Raw genomic sequence first — 19,264 nt, forward strand, 5'->3', positions numbered from 1 at the left:
TGAATGTTTGATGCCAGTGCTACAAACATCTACTGATGTTCCTAATTTTATCATCATGAATATAAATTTTCTGTGTACTATCAAAGAGCATTGGGCATATGGAAAAGACACTTTCATTCCTGTCTGTGTGGGGGACATCTTTCGCATTTTCTTAGCTTTTAAAAGTCTGAGAGACTTCTCACACTATTTCCTAGCTGTGGCCTTTACGGGGGGTTCCCAGTTGAGAGCCAGAGAGGGGAAGGCCTCGTGCAGAACTGCGGCGCGGTGGTAGGGTTTTCCAGTCTCTTAGGATGACCGTGACATCTGTCTGTTTCCATTGAGTTTCATTTTCGTAAGTCAATTGGATTTGATGGGGCTAGTCAGACGTACAGAGAGTGGGGGCCCCTGGGGCATGGGAGATAAAATAGTGTGAATAACAAAGGCTGCTGAAGGGTAGGAATCCTAAAACCAAATTATTTAAACAGGAGTTGCATAGTGATAGTTTGAAGATTTCCAGCTTGCAGTATGCACGCCATTTCACAGTGGTGTGCAGTGTTTGCGGCTTGTTAGAGCTGGTGGGGTGGTGGTTATTTGGTTGGTGGGACAAACACTTAACACAACGTTAATTCCTACTTCAATACTTACAACTTGATAATACTCCTGAAAGGTATTTTCTGCTGCCACTACCGATACCCGAGAACTCCTGCTTTACGTTACTGGCTGACATTAAAAGCATGCTATAGAATGGTGGCCAAATTAACCAGTTTTGTTAGATTTATTAGCGTGGTCTCAGTACTAGTTCTGGTGGAGCCCAGTTTGCCTGTAGAGTTGAAGAAAAGGTGGCAAAACCTGGGGAGGAGATGGCAGAAGTTGGCAGGAGTGGTGTTGCAGACTTACTCCAAAAGGAGTGTAAAGGGACATGGACAGGTTACTTGTTAAATTCTGAAATCCATCTTTTTTGCTATATTTACAGACAACTGATTATACACAGTATATTCAGCTTATATTATGAAATGTTTTCTGTTTTAAATTAAAAACATTTCTGTGGAATGTTTGAAGCCTTACAGTTCCTGTAGAAGAAAAAAAATTTTTAATTCTGATTCATTACTGACAATACACAGTAGTTAAGTAAACCTGAATCCACTTGGAAAACACTGTAATTTTTTTTTTTCATATGTTACTAATGAAATGCTGGAGTATAAGAAAAGAAAAATCTTCCTTAGTTTATTCCTCTAAGTAGAGAAGATAGGTTTGCTTTGTCATTTTATTACCAGATTTGGCTTTTACTGGGATTTATAAACTCTGTTGAAGTTAATTTGATACTTTACCATTTATTTCAGTGAACCTAAGATTTTGCCTAATAAATTCTTTTATGTGGTATTCTTCTATTGAGAACTTAGCTTCTCACATCTGTCCTTCAGCAAAGTTAAAGGCTGTCAAACTACTCAACACAGATTCATGAAGAAAACGTATGTCTGATGCCTGGTATAAGTGCTAAAGGAAAAATACTTTAATTAAGTATTGTATTTTTAAAACTAATGTATATGAAGAATAAATTAGAAATAATCTCTAGTTCTGATGTTTCAGACCGCAGGAGTTGACTTCAGGGTATTGGGCCCATAGTCCGTTTTCCAGCTAAGCAATTTGCATATAGGTTAAGAAAAAAGATTTCTTATTTCCTTATAAATTAGCATAGTTTTTTGTCAAATAATATAATTATTTATTCTGTAAAAGTGACAGACTCAGATCCTAGGAAAGAAGGTATTTTTCTGTCAAAATGAAAAAAGTAATCTGAGAAAAGAATGTCTATAGTCTGCAGTTGTCTAAAAACATCTTAACGTCATTTTTAGAAATAAAATAATTTAACATAAACTTTATCTGGATATTTGCTGTTACTTCCTTTTTCCTTCAAAAATGACATGTAATGATAATATAGGAACTTTTAAAGTGCTGTCCTACAGGATTTTTTGGTCATAAGTAATAGGATCCATATTTTATTAAGAAAGAGATTTTATTTCTGAAGCCGCATTAAGGATGTAGGTGAAAGGTCTAAAAGAGAAAATATTTTTAGAAATGAAATATTTGCACTTACGTAGTTAATAAACTTTGTATTCCTTATACAGGTTCAATTCTAGAAATTTCAGTTTCAAAACTCCTTGTGCTGCCTTTTAGAGATTGTGAGAATTCACATTTGATATAAAAATGTTCAACTCTGCAGACATGGCCTTTTCGTTGGATAATTTCTTTTATGAAAGACCAGATAAAAAACAAGGGTAAATCTTTATTGTTATATTGTTTCCAAAGTTTCTTCACACTATGACTCCTTTTACAGCAGAATTTTTTTGTTGTTGCTCTCTCCTCCGTCTACCAACAGAAGCTTGAGAGTAGAAACTTCCAGGTTCAGAACTCGCACTGTGTAATGTTTTTCAAAGTATATTGAGGTTTGAATGATACAGCTTGTAGCTGGACTGTTTTTGGAATACCTAAGAATATGGATTAGCAGATGTTTTGCCTCTTCCGTTTGCTGTGATTAAAAAAGCATACTAATAAAAGGATATATTTGGTGGTGGAGGAAACACTGAGTAGGTTGTTTATGGTGATTAATTTTGAGCTAGATGTTGTGCAAGGTACTTAAAAAATGCTTTTAGCTTCTATCTGTGTGTTTAAAAATAGATATCTAGAAAATGAAGAGCCAAAGATGTGGTATATTGCACCTGCTCCAGCTATTACTGAAATTCCAGCTGCAGAGGAGTTACAGAAGGAACTGGAAAAAAACACAGTCTACAGTCATATGGGTAAAATATTTGACATTCATTTTGAATTTAAAGTCAAATATCTTGACAGATAATTATTTTGACAGATAATTCCTCTTCTCATTTCATGCTGTGAGGTGTGAAGTATTTTAGGTAAGCAAATGTAGACAAATAGTGTATTTTGATTCAGAATGATGGTTTAAATATGTTCTGGTTATGGAAAAGAATTGGAATATTAGCGAAGCCTGTTTGCTGAACGTATACAGATTACAAGTCTATTATGCAGAAGTGAGCCAGGTATGAGAAGCATGATCACAATTTCTCATGCTCTATATTGTGTTTTGATGCTACATAGAGGAATAGGAAGCAGCTGTAAGAGCATAATGCAGCACATTGGCCTGAAGACCCGTCCTCCAACCAAGGACCAGAGAGTTTATATGAAACTAACTTTCTTCTTCCCATTTTGGGCTTTTTTCAAACTGCTCTTCAGGAGGCAAAATTTGGAGTCTGGCCAGTGATTGATGATAAGATTCTTTCCGTCTAGACGTTTGGTATCACCTTGAGAAAAATAACTTTTAGGGAATTCCTTTGCTTTATCACTGGCAAGTAGATTTCTACATTTTCTTGGCTACTGTGCTGATTTATGATATTCTCTATTTAGAAGTTATGGTGTTAAGAATCTTTTTTTTTATATCTTATGCAAGGACAATCCCGTTAAGGACTACTCATTCAGGTGAACTTTCTTGTGTTCATGGAACTGGAACTGTTAAGGATATGTCACACATTAGCCATTGTAATTTTTGGTTTTCCAAATACATACCACTGAAATTAGTAGAGAATGGTGACAAACTGCTATTTTTGTTCATGAATTTTATGCATACTCTAGGTTGCTAGGATGTGGTTAAATGATGAGCAAATCTAAGTGAAGGCTGCTGAACGGAGCTGTTTTGTCATTTTATTGCATCCAACTGCTTATTACTACTGTTACATATCTATTGCTGACTGTCATGCTTGTGTGGTCAGCCAGATCAGGACACTGATCCCGTTGAGAATAACCCTACAAAGCAATATAATTAGCTAAACTGATCAGGAAACCAGACCATCAATAACTTCGTTAGGAAATTTTGTCTTGTTAGAATTGCACGGTTTATCTCATGGCTGTTCTTAGTAGGAACTTCAAGCCTGCTCATTTTATCATTTTTTAGAACGCCTATCTTTATTCTGGGGGCGGGGAGAAGTGTTTCCATTTTACAGGTCTCTGGGATTAAAGTGAAGGATATGTCTAGGAGAGAGTAATATTCATGTACTTTTCAGCTTTAAGGAATAGTTTGGCTCCTCTGCTTTGTATAGCAAGCATAGAAAGCGACCCTATTTTTTTAAGTTTTAATTGACAGCATGTTGTATCACATTCATCAGCATAAGTCACAAAATGTACAGTAAAATTCTTGCAAATAAGATAAGAGTATCAGTTCATATAACATTTGTGAACTTGGTTTATTTCATGTGGAAGTTATTAAATAAAATGAGTATGAATAGGAGTGTGAGTGAATATTAATAGGAATAATAATTTTTGGTTTTTTGTAGGAGAGAGACAGCATCAGAAGTTTATACAGCCGTGCAAGAGAAATACTGAGGAAGTAAATGAGAAGTCACGAGCACCTGTTCATTTTGGGATAGCTTCTAAAAAAGAAGAGCTCCAGTTAGGTTTAGGAGAAAAGGATAAAACTAATTTTCAGTGTGAAAGTCTGAAAATGGTTTCATCATTTCTCTCATCTGACCAAGATAAATATAAAACAGGAATTGGGGCTTGTCAACAACCTGGTGCAAATATGTCACAAAACAAAATATTAATTAATCTTCCAGACAACAGTGATGATGAAAGTATCCATTCAACATTAAGAAAAAGGTATGTTTCTAGGCAATTATGATAATCTGTCTATTAGCCGAATCATATTATTGTTTCAGGTGTATTTGTCAAATGCAGAGATTTGGATTCTTAAATGAAAGTGCCTTAATAGGGCTACAGGCACTCATTTTTTTGAATGTAAGGAGAAAAAGAAATTCCTTCTGGCAGTCTTTTAGTACTGTAATTGTATGTGTCCTGAGCTCAACCTGCTTTACAAGGAAGGTAAGGAGGAGGTTGGTTTGATTAATTTTAAATAAGCTATCAGATAACAAGGGTTCTTTGAAATACTGTTTTTAGTTGTTCATCTACTTGGTAAAGAGCAAGAAAACTAAGGTCACTTCCTTTTCAGAGGAGGGTTCAGGTAGCCAAGAATACCTATGTTATTTCAGTGCTCTCCGGGAGGAGGAGTTTTACAGGTAAATTCAGCTTCTATGCCCAGCTCTTCTCAGTCCTCAAAAGCTGTACGCCTCTATTCTTTTTAGTTACGCAGAGACTGACAATTAATTTGCTATAGGGATTGAGACCCCATCTGGACAAGTCGTTTATTCTTTCAGCCCTGGAATGAAAGTAAAACTAAATTTATTGTGAAAGGAGTCTTCTTCAGGTAGAAAAATGTCAGTTGAAGCATATAAAATAAGATCCAAACTTATTCTATGACTATACCTTACTAGTTTTGCCTGCAATATAAACGTGCATCTTTTTCAAATGTTAGAGAAACTGCATAATGTATAATAAATTGATGAAGATCCTGTATCCTTTGCAGATTATTTAAAATATCTGAATTTGAAGATAGTTCCATTGATATGAAAGAAATTGGTACTTTTTTGAAAACGAGTGAAAACATGGAAGAGGTTAAAAAAGAAGACTTACAGAGACATAATCATCGTATTCCAATAATTAAAGACTCAGATTTTACCCTACATAGGGTAAATGATGGGGGCTTTGCTCCTAAAAATGGAATTAAGATAAAATTATTTTCTAATGCTTCAAAGATTCTGGATATGAAAGGTAATTAGTGTTACTCAATGTAATAACAATAGCCCACTGTCTTACTTTGGTATGTAGTAACAATGGATGTTCATGATCTGAGGTAAAGAACAGTTTCGGAGTTAGATAACTGGCTGCATTAGGCAGACAGTATTACAATTGTAAAGACCTTATTTTGTATTGTTGTTTAGTATGTGCTGGGTATTGGGTGAACAATTTATGAAGACAAAGTCACATTTTTTAAAGTGCCTTAGGAGTCAGTGGAAGTTGTGTTTTTAAGTCATGTGGGCCTTTTTGAAAATGTCACTCCAAATCGGTGTCCTTGAGAATTTGAAAAGTGACAGCCTGGTCCCTTGCTGTGAATAACCTCATCTTCAGTTGAAATCAGGAATTGAAAATTGAATGTGGGGCTCACACTCGTATCTTTTTGGAACTAGATTTTAGGCAGGAAAAATCTGGAAAATGGAGGAAAGTGATGAGAATTTTGTGGAAATAGTAAAGCACTTGTTTTAGAAATTATTTTTATTTTTATTAGTATTTAAATATACATGTTTCATTTATAGATTTTAAGCTTTTTGAGACAGGGACTCATTGCATCTATGGAGTGTGCCTAATGTATCAGGCTAAGTGCAACAGAAATACAGATTAGCAAAATATTGCTAGCAGAAAATTATAAGGCAAAGGTGTGGCTTAAGGAGAGGGATGTGGAGGCATAGCAGGCTTATCAGGAGTGGAAGAGGTGATTCCTGCCTGAGTGCCTTCTGTGTTAAAGTGACTAGATTTCTGGATGAGAGGAGAGCAGTGGATGTCATTTATGTTGACTTCAGCAAGGCTTTCAGCACTGTCTCCCACAAAATCCTTGCGTCCAACTTAGGACGTTAAGGTCTGGATTGGTGCACAACTACACCCTTACAAACTAGGTTAAAAAGCTGGTTGGTTGATGGGACTCCGAGGGTAGTGATTAATGGGTTGCACTCTGCCTGCATGCCTTTTGCAGGTGGCGTACCACAGGTGGAGTACTGCAGGAGCTGTCCTGTTTTAATGTCTCTGTCAGTGACCTGGAGGAAGTGACAGTGTGCACTCTCATCAAGTCTGCACATGTCACCAAGCTGGAGGGGAACAGTCAATACACTCAAGGGCTGGGTTGCCATTCAGAGACCTAGCCAGGCTGGAGGAAGGTGCTGACAGGAACCTCATGAAATTCAAAAGGAAAAATGTAAAATCCTCCCTCCGGGAAGGAGAACCCCTGGCTGAGCCTGACTGGTGGGGGCAGCTCTGTGGAAAAGCACCAGGGGACAGCAAGGAGAACACAAGCCCACAGTGTGCCTCAGCAGCAAAGGAGGCCAAGCCCACAGTGTGCCTCAGCAGCAAAGGAGGCCAACAGCATCCTAGGCTTTATCAACAGGAGCAAAGTCAGGAAATTGAGGGAAGTGATTATCCCCTCCTACTCAGCGTGTGTTAGACCATGTCTGGAGTACTGCATCAGGTTTGGGCCTCTGACGCAGGAAATATATCCCTAAACTGGAGTGAGTTCAGTGGAGGGTCACCAAGATGTTCCTTTTCAAATGATAGGCTTGTAACCTCCCTCTTCTCACCTTCCAGCTCCTCGGTATGACCTAAACCTTGTTACAGCCTTGCAGCTCCTCACAGGATGCATAGCTTGGAGTCAGGAAGGTATTTCTTATGGTTATTGGTTGAAAACAATGATTTCTGTTTTTATAAACTTACTACTTTTATTTCTTTAGGAACTACAGAAAGAAATTTGGAAGTTTTGAGGGCTGTTACAGAAATCCGTATCCTTTTATTTGCTATATCTGATTTACTGATTTCACTGTAACCCTTTACATTTACAAAATTCTGGCATTTAATATGTAGCCACAGGAATTCATGCATTTCACTGTAATAGTTTTGATTTGTAATGTAATGCTGGGAATTGAATCATAAATAGGTGTTTACCCTTGGGACCTCCGGAGTTAGAGTGGAAATAGGGCAGTTTATAATAGATCATTCATTGCCCAGCAATTTTTTTTTTATGTCAGCTATTCACATTTTATCCTCAAAACTATTAATTTTTAAAATATGACATTAAAATTTTTTAGTTTACCTAATATCTGTTTTAGGCCAAATTATATACACAGAGATACACATACATATATCACTATATACTTTAAATGAAGAAGAAGTGAATTAGTATTTAGGTTTATCAGGAGCGCTGAATGTTATTTTTTTCCCATATTCTGAAGAGAAAGTAAACTTCACATACTCCTTACTGATCAGTATTTATGTAGTAGTATGCAATATACAGTATATTCCCATTCTTTAACTCACTGTAAGCAGATTTTACAATGATTTTCCTTGTTCTTGCCCTTGCCTTGAACCATAATATAATTAGCTATCCAGCCAAACTTGTTTTTGCTTTTTTACCTTGTCTCTTTAATACTTTGTTTCTAGTAACCTGTCAAATGGTAGGTTAAATGTCATGAGGAGTAAATGTCTAAATTTAGGCAACTAAATTTATATGAATAGCTGAAGAAGTGACCTGATTTTCAAAACTAGTAAGTGCTCAGTTGTTCTGATGTTGCCAATTACAGATAATTGGTGTTCTGCACTTTCGAAAATGAATAATTTATTTAGAGGGGTAGTTTTAGAGAAAAAAATCTTTTAAAATCCATATTTTCCTGAACTTTTTGATAGTATTTGTGCTCTTTGCTCATTTTTATGTTTTTCTTTAACTACTTTAATTCCTGGTTTTAGTCCTTTTCCTTTTTATTGAATCTTTTCAAATGAATCTAACATCCATCTAAGGCCTCAGCAGCTCATTTTTCTTGCTGCTGTCGGTGTTATGTCTGACTGGGTTTGCATCCTCAGCTTGCTCAGATGGTTGCTGTTAGTGTGCTTGTTTGACTTTAGTGCAAGTCCGGACAAGGTTCGGACTCACTTATTTAGATTTATTATGAAACAAAACTCCTTTTCTTCTATTCATTTTTAGATATGAGTGGTTTTGTTTGGAAAGCAATAGTATTTTTAAAACCACTGTTAGTATTAAGAGATTGTAGGTGGACTTTAACCTCTCTGCCCTCTCTCTGCCCCTCTTGGGCATACAATGTAATGTTAATTTATTTGAGTTACATTACAAATATAGGGTGGCAGTAGAATGTTTAGATATATTAAAAGCAGTGCTGTGCTTACTCTCACGTCTGTTTTGTGGTGCAGAAGAAACCTTCGGTCCCTTACAATTTCACGTGCCGTGTCTATATTCCATTCCACGGAGTCTCTTATAAGAGGAGGTGCTCTCCATGTCAGTTCTTGGTATATCTTGAAACATCTCTTAATGCTATTGGAGGTGGTGGTTTTGTCATGTGGAATATATGGCACACCAAGAATTTAAATAACAATACTAAACCATTTAATAAGTTACTTTTTGCTAATTGTTCGGCAACTCTGTATCAGTTAATCATTGCATACATTTAAAAATTTCATTTAAATTACAGAAAGAATGCATTTCTTGTAACATAAGTGAATGCAATGTAAGTGAAAACTGTACCTTTTACACTTCTAAAAGAAATTTTAGAATTTTCACTCAGTTGTTTTCAGCTCCTTAATGTGCTCTCAAGCAACTCAATTTAGAAGTATTTTTAAGGAGTTTCCTTATTTTAACTACATACAGTCTAAAGCTTTGGATGATGTAAGTAAAAAAAGTTAGCTACAGCTGCAAGTAGTACTTTATAGATAAATGTATAGCATAAATTAAAGCATTTATTAATTAATTTAGGCATAAATTAAATTTAACTTAAAAGGGGTTAAAAAGCTATTATATTTGTAGAACCTCTTCTTGGAGTGGTTGAAAGGTGAGCAAGACTGTGTTTATCTGGGAGAAGAGACCAGAAGAACTTTTTTGAAATGTTTTTCTCAGTTTTAAATATATTTATGTGATATTGTTAATTATATGTATACTTACACATACAGATTAGTAATATATTTTTTAATGATTTTCCTAGGGAGGAAAATTAAGCAGAATTTTAGAGAAGGCCATCCTTTTAGAAAGTTGGAATTTGTTTGTTACCTCTTCTTAGAGGCCATGCTCTTTCTTCAAAACCCCAAACTTACTTTGAAAGCAGTCAATTTGAGGAAGATTGTATTACAGAGAGACAGAATTTACAGGTCTCAACAGAATTTTCAACAGAGCGTTTAAAATTTTTTCTTCAACTCATTTGTATTCACGTGGGAGAAATCCCATTGTCATTCATGAAAATATTTTAGTATGCATTTTAATATACATTGGTGGTGCAAAAAATTTTGTTTGAATTTCTTATCCACTGGCTAATGTTTTACACAGAAAAGATGTTAAGAATTGTGCTTACATGCGCAGAAAAATCTTATATTTAAACTATCTGAGGAGCTATACTCTTATATTTTTTCCTTATATCTATACTCTTTAGACATTTGTGGTATTTTTTCTTGCTTCCAAATGTGTGTTCATTTTCTGCCGTGAGTTATACATTTTATTGCCAGTAAATAACCTTTGTGATACTGCTATTGATAATTAATACCTGTAAAATAATCTCACGTGACCTTTTTCTTACAATTTTCATGAAAGTAAGCCTTACTTATAGCTATGTTTTTCCATTAGTCTAGAAAGAGAGTCGTCACTAAGAGCAGTAGTTTTGAAAAAAAATTATTTTGAGTGGCTCATGAATTAGTACTCCTAAATATAAACTTGTTTGTAGAGTATCAGGAAGGACAATGTTTGCTCATCACTCGTGTAAGAAATGTCATGTTAGAAAACTTAAGAGAGATCAGCATTTTAAAAAGATAATGGTCTTGTATATTTTAATTGTTTGAGTTTGCAGGATTCAACATAGTAGCATTCTCTGGTTGCAAGAAATATGTTGCAAGTATTCAGCTTGGTAGAATTTCTCTGGTTGATGCACAGTGAATGGTGCATACGATTATTTAACAAAAATCAGGAAAGATTCTGTAGTCATACTTTATTGATTTTGTGTGAGCATTGGAAAACTGGAAGTGGTAGATGAGGAACAAACATAAGTCCTGCTGTTGTTCAGCAGAACTGTCAGTGCCGCTCATGGCTACAATTACTTACAAATCAAGTACTAGGTGAGGGCTGCCATTCACTCTCTCCATTCTTGTAAACTCCTAGCAGCGGTAACAGTTTTAGAGCATTAACTCTAGAAGAGAAAGAAACAAAAAATAGAATAGTAGAATCCATGAGGAGCTGGGAGGGAAGGAAGCAAATGAAGCTGCACAGAGAGCCCGTTGCATGAAGGGAGAGCAGGTGAGTGCAACTGAGGAGGAAGGAGGAGTGTAGAGAGCTAACCAGGTGAGAGGAAAATGAGGGAATGTGGGAGAGGCATACCTGGCTTCTAAGATGAGGGAAGAAGGTATGTGAGGGAAGGAAGGAGGAAAGGTCGGTCATAGAAAAACTGCTTTCGTAATTATTTTAAAACTTAACCTTCTATTAAAATTAGTGTTTTCAGCAAAGTTGGAATTTTGGATGCAGATTTGATTACAGAAGGAAAACACTTAAATTGCACTTCAAGCACAACATTAATATCTCTTTCTAGTGAGCCTACATTTGGTTGTAGCTGGGTACTGTCAGTTATTCTGCATTAATGTCATCTCAGGGTAGGTATTGTTTTTTTGTGCTTGTCACAAAATGGTGGACTTTACTAGATAATAGCTTTAGATGAGCAGTATCTCTTTCATTTATGTTTCCATGGCAGATGCCCAGAAAAAGATATACTTTCTTTAGCTATTATTTAAAGTTTGCATCTAACACAAAGTACTTTAGGGAACTACATCTATCAATGTAATAAGCATTTTCTTTGTGTCTTTTTCCCCCAGACAATTCTTTTGGAATGTATGAGTAGATATAATGGATAGCTGCATTGTATTTACTACTTTGAATTCTTTTCTAGCTTCTTTATACAGATAGGAATTTTGTGATTTGTGCTCCGACTGGCTCTGGAAAAACTGTGATGTTTGAGCTAGCTATTACCAGATTACTTATGGAAGCCCCAATGCCGTGGTTAAATATTAAAATTGTTTACAGTAAGTATTATTCAGCTTTAAATGTTTTAGTGATAACAGTAGAAAATGGCATTCTCTAAGTGTTGAGATCAAGAGTGAATGCTTTAATAATCTTGATATGAACTATGTTGAGAAGTTGAGGCTTACTTCATTCTTAAAAGAAGATGTTTCTTTTAGGGTTTGTTTATTTTCATTACCATAGTAACTTAATATTTAACAGCATCGCGTGATTGTAGTCGCCAGTGTTGCCTATAAAAATAAAAAGAGAATTCTTCTTGTAAAGACTTTGTCCTCTAAGAAGGCAAGGTGAATACTAGCGGGGGAAGAGGGAAACAAAGGAAACTATACCAAATTCTCAGTGGCAGAGCCCGAAAGCAAGCAGTATCTTTTGTATGCCTGTCTGTTGCTCTGAGAAGAGGATCGAATTTTCCACCATCCCCTTACCTGGCAAGGTTTCACATCAACAGTTGCTTTCTTTCCACTAGTACAAAGGCAGCAGAGCTGTGGTCTTCATGGTTTTTTATTGATCTACATAAAAATTAACAAAAATGCTTGAAGATGGCCACAGCTGTGACTAGGCTTATGTCTTTCCTTTCTGGAGAATTAGGTTCAAATCACGCAATTCAGATGAGATTGGTGATTTTGTACCAGTTTCAATTAATTGATACAGCGTGATATGTTTGTCAGTCTTACTGTTAATGGTTAATCTTTACACTTAGAAAGGTTTCAGCCTTATTTGTATTTTTTTCAAATTATAATGAGTCAACATTCTTATGATAATGATAGTTTTGGTTTAGAGTTGGCTGTATATTGTAAATGCAGCTTTCATAAGCAGGCATGTATTATAGCTTCTCTCTCAACAGATGGAGGAGGAGCATTTCAGTGTAATATTGTAATACTTTTGATTGCCTTGGCAGAATTGGTGCAAAACGGCCTTATGCTGGTTAGAAATTTAAGTAGAGAAGCAGTAGCCGTCTGGTGGGATTAGGTTTGCTGGCTTTTCCAGGTTGGATAATGACGGAGAAGGGGACGTGTCAATTTTTCAGAGGTTGGGACAGGGATGTTAATCAGGTTGCGTACTGCAGGAGGGTTCTACAATGCCTGATTTATCAGTAGCACAGCATACGTGAATTAGCTTGCAGTAGTCGTATAAATTATAGTTGTTTCCCATTAGCTTTAACATATGTTAGGGATTTGGTGGCTGAAGTTTAGGGAACGAATAGTGGTTTCTTGCATTCCTGACCTCACTACTAGCCAAAGATGTTACTTTCACAATTTCACGTTTACTTCCTTGTAGCTGAATCAGTTTTCTGCAGTTAGTGATTTCCTCTGTTGTGCAGGCCACTGATAGGCTTATGAGGTTTATACTTCCTATTGAAGCAGAAAGTGGTTCTTCTCAGCTTCTTTGTCTTGGGGCTCCCTTGTCAGCTGATGTTTTGATTTTTTTCCAGTGGTCTCTAACTAGGCTAAAATGCAATCACAACAAGACCTATTTTATTGCTGTTGTTTTCTGGTCAGTGATGGATCACTTCTTCTTTCACTTGAATCACTGCATTTTCCATATAGATACCCATGCAGTTTAGACTTGTATGTCTTGGTAATATCAGTCCTTGTAGAGAGTTATTTCTGATTTCTAGAAATCAGCCTCCATCTGCAAAAGTATAGTATATGTCCCCTGTGTTTTCAGGTGGGAAAAAAAAACCCCACCTTACTTTAAGAGTCTGTTCATTAGCACCAGTATCAGAACTGCTACGTGTGGTGGTAGCTGCTCTGTATGACAGACTACACTTAACTGTACATGTAGTTTAAATACATTTTGATTTCCTCTAGGATCCTATTTCCTGCTTATAAGTGGTTTTTCATTTATAACCCCCTTTTCTCTCTGAGTGCAGAGTGCTCAAAGAAATTGTATTCTGAATTGGAGCGAGGTTGGAATTTGTATGATCTTTCATTAGAAAGGATGTCTTTCCTGTGGTTTCCTGTGTCTGTGAGAAAGCCCCTGCAGATTCTCATAGCCAAGTGATTGTTTTCATGTGGGATTTAGAAAAAAATCAGGATTATGAAGGGGCATAAATACCTTTAATTCAGGGGCTCTGTTTCCAGTCGCTGGTAAGGAAGAACTGCAATCCAGAGCTCAAAGCTGATCTTTGCACAAGGGATAGAGTAATAAGCCAATTGTGAATTTTATGGTTTTAGGAGCAAAGCTGAAAATCGAAGAGTTAAATTCAAGAAAATGTCTTCAAAATGTATGCTTTTAACATCTATAGCAATGTAGTTAAAATTTGCTTTTCTTGCTATAACTCTTATAATTTTGTATTTTTAGTGGCTCCAATAAAAGCGCTATGCAGTCAGCGTTTTGATGACTGGAGAGAAAAATTTGGACCCATAGGACTCAGCTGCAAGGAACTGACAGGAGATACAGAGATGGATGATCTGTTTGAAATACAGCATGCTCACATTATTATAACTACACCTGTAGGTTTTAATCCCAGTTCTTACAGAAATCGAGACTAAACAGACATAAGTAGTCTAGAAATTGCGTGCTACCAGGTCTGCCCCTTTTTCATCATGAGTAGTGAATTTCAAAGTAATTTTATGATCTTTGTTCTTGTCTGCAAACTCCTATGCCTACTTTAGTGCACATAAAAAACAATTAGCAATATAATAATGTGCCAGATAAACCATACATGGCATTAGCTTGAATTCATGTAATTGATTTTATTTAAAGAGGTTAGTCATGTGTAGGCGTGTCTCCTTGTACTCCTACTTTTGCTGTTTGTTGGCCTTTGTAAGCATCTTTCTCCTTTTGTCATTTTTTTTCTCCTAGGAAAAATGGGACAGCATGACTAGAAGGTGGAGAGACAACTCTATAGTCCAGCTTGTACGACTGTTTCTCATTGATGAAGTAAGAAAATTAATGATTTTTATGGGCTGTTTCTGTTCTTGAAGATGAAAGAAAACCTCTTAGATATATAGCGCATCAGATATATACTTAACAAACGCGTAGATTGTAACAGAAGAAATATTTTGCAAATGTTTTAAAATTCTCAATAGGTGCATGTTATAAAGGATGAAAACCGTGGCGCAACATTAGAAGTTGTAGTCAGTCGGATGAAGACTGTTCAGTCTTCTCTTTCGCGTCTTTCAGAGAATCATGTCACTGTTCCTTCCTTGAGATTTGTAGCTGTTTCTGCAACAATCCCAAATGCTGAAGATGTAAGTTAGATTTTAACTGTATTTCAATTATTGTAGTTAGGTTTTATAAAATTTACCTGGAGTTCTGAATTCAGATTGATAGATTACAAAGTTGTCATTTTGGAGCTCTCAGCTGATGTCAGCTGTGTGATTGATATTAGTATAACAAATGACCAGCAGTCGTACAGAACTCTCAGCCAAGTACAGACATTCTTCATTTTTAGATTTCTATATGTGACTTTTGTCTCTAAGTATAAATCTCAACAGACTGAGATTTCAATCTGAATTATATTGGTCCTGTAGAAAACAGAACTTCAGCTGTGATTTTAATGATGGAATCAGTGTCAAATGTGTTAATAGTTTGTATATGACAAAAATAAGTTAGTCATTATGTGAATAATGCAGTTAGAGCAGAACATACTTAAAAGCAGAAATTTATCATTTAAATTCTGTTCTTTTTTTAAGATCGCAGAATGGCTTTCAGATGGTAAGATGCCTGCTGTATGTCTAAAAATAGATGAGGATCACCGACCTGTGAAGCTACGCAAAGTTGTTCTTGGTTTTCCATGCAATGACAATCAGACAGAATTCAAATTTGACTTAACTCTTAACTACAAGATAACTGGTATTATACAAACATATGCTGAACAAAAACCAGCACTTGTGGTACAACAGCTTTTTTTATCACATTTAAATTTGTTTCTTTCTTAAAACGGTTGATTCAAAAAATATTTTCTTATTTATAGTTTTGTGCAACAAGAAAAGGAGTACAGCAGGCTGCTTCTGTTCTTGCAAAAGATGCTAAATTTCTATTGAGTATAGAACAGAAACAAAGGTATTTTATACTTGAGTTGTTGTTAAGTGTTTACCTGTTCTACTAAACTTGCTAGTACAGTTTCTAGCAGGGGAGTATCTGCAGCAAAATCATTATCACAGTTGGCATTCTTTTTGGTAAACTGACATTCTTGGGAAATCTTACTCGATTTTCATGGTACCTTTCGCAAACATGAAGTTGCTTTTAAAACCTTCTTCCTAAACAATAAAAATACTATCTTCCATTGACTTCATAAAGGCTTACACTGCAAAGATTAAGCATATAAATACGTCCATTGGATGTGGTCTTACTAGTGCATGAAATTAAGCTGATGAAAGGTCTTTGCAGTATCAAGTACCTCAATAAATATAGCCCTGGCCCATATTATTATCTACTTCAGGGTTGTCCAGTCATGGACAGAAGCACTTCCTGATTTTTGGACCCCAACCATGGTTCCCTTTGCCTTATATGAACAAAACATCTCCATTACTTTCCTAGTTCCCACTTACATTTCTGTCAGCAGTATCTCTATCTGCCTATCTACCTTCTGCATCTAACTGAGAGAGCTGAATTGTGTTTTGTGACTTGGAAAGATGACTGGGCTGGAAAGGCTGCAGCAGCTGCTTCAGAGAATCAGTTTGTTCCCTTTGGGAAGATGGGAGGGATGGCAGTTGGAATTATCCAAAGATGGTATATTTCAAAAGTTGTTTTAATATGATGTCCTTCCGATATTCTAACATGTAGTTATGAACTAAGTACATATTTAAAAGCACAAATGCAGTAGAACTACAGGAAAATACGGAAAAAAGAAATGTACACGTCAAGGAATACTTAGAATCTTTAGTCGGGTAATTGTGTATCTAGTTTCGTGAGAAGATTTATTTTTGCCTTTTGAAAACATACTAGCTTCTTTGTATGTTCTACTTATGTTAGTGAATTTGTTTTTTGATTTTAAAGATTTATTGTTGTTTTTTTTTCCGTTGTGTAGATTACAGAGATATGCAAATTCATTGAAAGATTCCAAACTGAGAGGTAAGTACAACCTACTACTTTTCAGCTCTGTGAATTCAGCTCTGTGTTTGCTTGAGTAAACTTAATAAAATAATGGATATAATTATTTCATTATCAGATCTTTTAACGTATGGTGTGGCTTATCACCATGCGGGTATGGAGATATCTGATAGAAAAATAGTTGAAGGAGCTTTTACTTCAGGAGATTTACCAGTACTCTGTAAGTAAATTTAACTTTGAAAGTCAAAATGCTGTTAATGCGACTTGAGAAGATGAATGTTTGGAAGCGGTAATGTTTCTGATTCTATTATTTATGATTAACCTTTGAAATTACTTTGTGAAATCCAGAATGATAAAAATGTTTTTATGGTTCACATGTACTTTTACACTGTGAATGTATATGTACCCTGCTACTAAAGACCAGAGCACTTTTCTTCTTTTCAGCATAGAGGTCACCCTCCCTCATATGTTCTTACAGGGCCAGCCATGTTCATTCCCTTTAGTATCACTCTGCCAGCATGTTGAAGTGGACTGCTCTGTTACTGCTGCTTTTCTCAGCTTTCACATAGTGTTTTCCTTGCTTGTGTCCTTTGCAGCTGTGGCTTCTCTGAAAGCAGTCTTTTACTTCTATGCTTCTTGCATGGGCAGGATTCCATCTTCAAGCTCCCACACAAAGTGTTTTGACGGAGACTCTCAATAAATGTTCCATCTGCTGTTAGCTAGAATGAGAAGTTATCTGCTTGAGGCATGAAGGTCTCATCTCAGATAGGCTTTCTCTTTTCATATACAAATTCAGACCTCTTGGAGAACCACCTGCATAGTTCATGTACAATGTTGAAAAATTCATGGATTTTTCATTTCTGTACAGTGATTGTCCTGAGTCAGTATGAATTTTAAGGTAGATCCCCTTACTATGATCATGGCATACCTTGCCAGAGTTGCAGTGTCCATGATGCCATATCCATATTTCTGCAACTAAGAGAAAAGTGAGGGGGCATTGTCATATTCTACCTAATCTGTCTATGAGCCAGAAGGGGGTGGGATTTGAATACAGGTCTTCTGCAGGTATTGCAAAGGGGAAAATTCTCTGATCTTGAAAAAGAGCATTTGTATACTCACAGTGGGAATATATGCATGGATTATATATCCCTAGGACCTGATTGTACTGGTAAGTAACCTTTCTCTGCGACTTTTTATATGGCTAGGTCATTTTACTTTGACAAATATTCCCAGTATATATTCCCAGTATATATTCCCAGTTATATTCCCAGTATATAATACTATCACAATAGGGGAAAAAAAAGTTCTCTTGAGATTATACAGTTATGCCTTTAATTTGGATTGGATTCTTCTTTCCTAATGTACCCATAACTCATTAATTTCAGTTTTAATTTCAAAAAATGAATTAGAATAGAGAAACAGTTATATCAGTTGACCTGTATAGCTGGCTTTCCGTTTTCGATGCCTACCACTCCATATATTCATTAGAGAAAGTGAATTAAAAAATGTGGGAGACAGAAGTTGTACGTGAACAAATCTGGCTGGTGTTTTCCTTGTGAGAGTGTGTATCGTGAAAGCATTACGATAGTAATGGTGATGATTCTGGTTTGGTGCTGTGGGTAAAAACAATGCTAATGATTAATGACTTGGGAAAAAAATCGTAAAGATACTGATCACTACAAAGCACAATAAGGTCATGGCTATATTCAAGTATCTATCCATGATGAAATATGTATAAATGTTCCTTCAGTATGTGTTTTATAGTGAAGATGAATTGGATTCTGGATTATCTGCAAATGTTAAGAAATACTTAAATAAAAATATCTGGGAAGTGTTTGATTTTCTTAAAAAATACTTGGTAAGAAGTATATAGTGATAATCAGCTATACTGAAATTGTTTTGCAAATGTATGTTTGTATTCTGCGTCTAATTCTATGTGGTGGAAAATGCCCTTAAGTCCTACTGACTTTGTTGGAAAACAAGAGCTCTTAGCAATGAAAATTAGCCACTTATTTGCTGCTTATTTAAAGTGTTGCTAATAGGCGGACATTTTAATGCTGTTCATCTTGAAATCAATATACTTTAATTTGATGTAGTTACTACTAGTACCTTAGCTATGGGAGTCAATCTACCTGCACACCTGGTGGTTATAAAATCCACAATGCACTATGTTGGAGGAATGTTCCAGGAGTATAGTGAAACTGATATTCTGCAAATGATTGGGAGAGCAGGGAGGCCTCAAGTAAGTTAATGCTCTTTTATGCTGATGCTATGTTAAGGTAGATCAGTAAGAACAGAAGAAAGAGCAATACCAGCCATTTTATTGCAGCGTGTGGTTTTTACAGTTTTGTTATTTAGAGTTAAATTAGTTGTAGGTAATGTTATGTTCAAGAAACAAATCTATTTACTTTTGCACTGTCATTTGAAAAGGACTGCTTCACCCTTCTGTGGAAAAAATCTGAAGATGATGTTTGGGTTGCTTAAGGAATGGGGATTGGAGAAAAAGTAGGAAGCTGGCACACAAACTATATAAATTGTGTGATAAAAGTTTCTGGAATATTGAATAGTATA

General features: G+C 35.8%; 1 protein-coding gene across 1 annotated transcript in view; it reads left to right on the forward strand.

Annotated features, from left to right (window-relative positions):
• The first annotated feature begins 2,166 nt into the window (after nt 1–2,166).
• The window catches only part of HFM1 (helicase for meiosis 1), a 41,642-nt gene continuing 24,544 nt past the window's right edge, over nt 2,167–19,264 (forward strand). The window contains exons 1-15 of the mRNA XM_068952526.1: nt 2,167–2,252; nt 2,653–2,774; nt 4,317–4,638; nt 5,402–5,646; nt 7,371–7,418; nt 9,240–9,310; nt 11,562–11,694; nt 13,997–14,148; nt 14,501–14,578; nt 14,728–14,889; nt 15,334–15,534; nt 15,615–15,703; nt 16,671–16,714; nt 16,812–16,913; nt 18,790–18,935. Of these exons, the coding sequence (XP_068808627.1) occupies nt 2,182–2,252; nt 2,653–2,774; nt 4,317–4,638; nt 5,402–5,646; nt 7,371–7,418; nt 9,240–9,310; nt 11,562–11,694; nt 13,997–14,148; nt 14,501–14,578; nt 14,728–14,889; nt 15,334–15,534; nt 15,615–15,703; nt 16,671–16,714; nt 16,812–16,913; nt 18,790–18,935 (1,986 nt within the window). The 5' untranslated portion in view covers nt 2,167–2,181. The remainder of the gene's footprint in view (nt 2,253–2,652; nt 2,775–4,316; nt 4,639–5,401; nt 5,647–7,370; nt 7,419–9,239; nt 9,311–11,561; nt 11,695–13,996; nt 14,149–14,500; nt 14,579–14,727; nt 14,890–15,333; nt 15,535–15,614; nt 15,704–16,670; nt 16,715–16,811; nt 16,914–18,789; nt 18,936–19,264) is intronic.

This window comes from Struthio camelus, chromosome 8 (genome assembly GCF_040807025.1).
Source record: "Struthio camelus isolate bStrCam1 chromosome 8, bStrCam1.hap1, whole genome shotgun sequence".
NCBI lineage: Eukaryota > Metazoa > Chordata > Aves > Struthioniformes > Struthionidae > Struthio > Struthio camelus.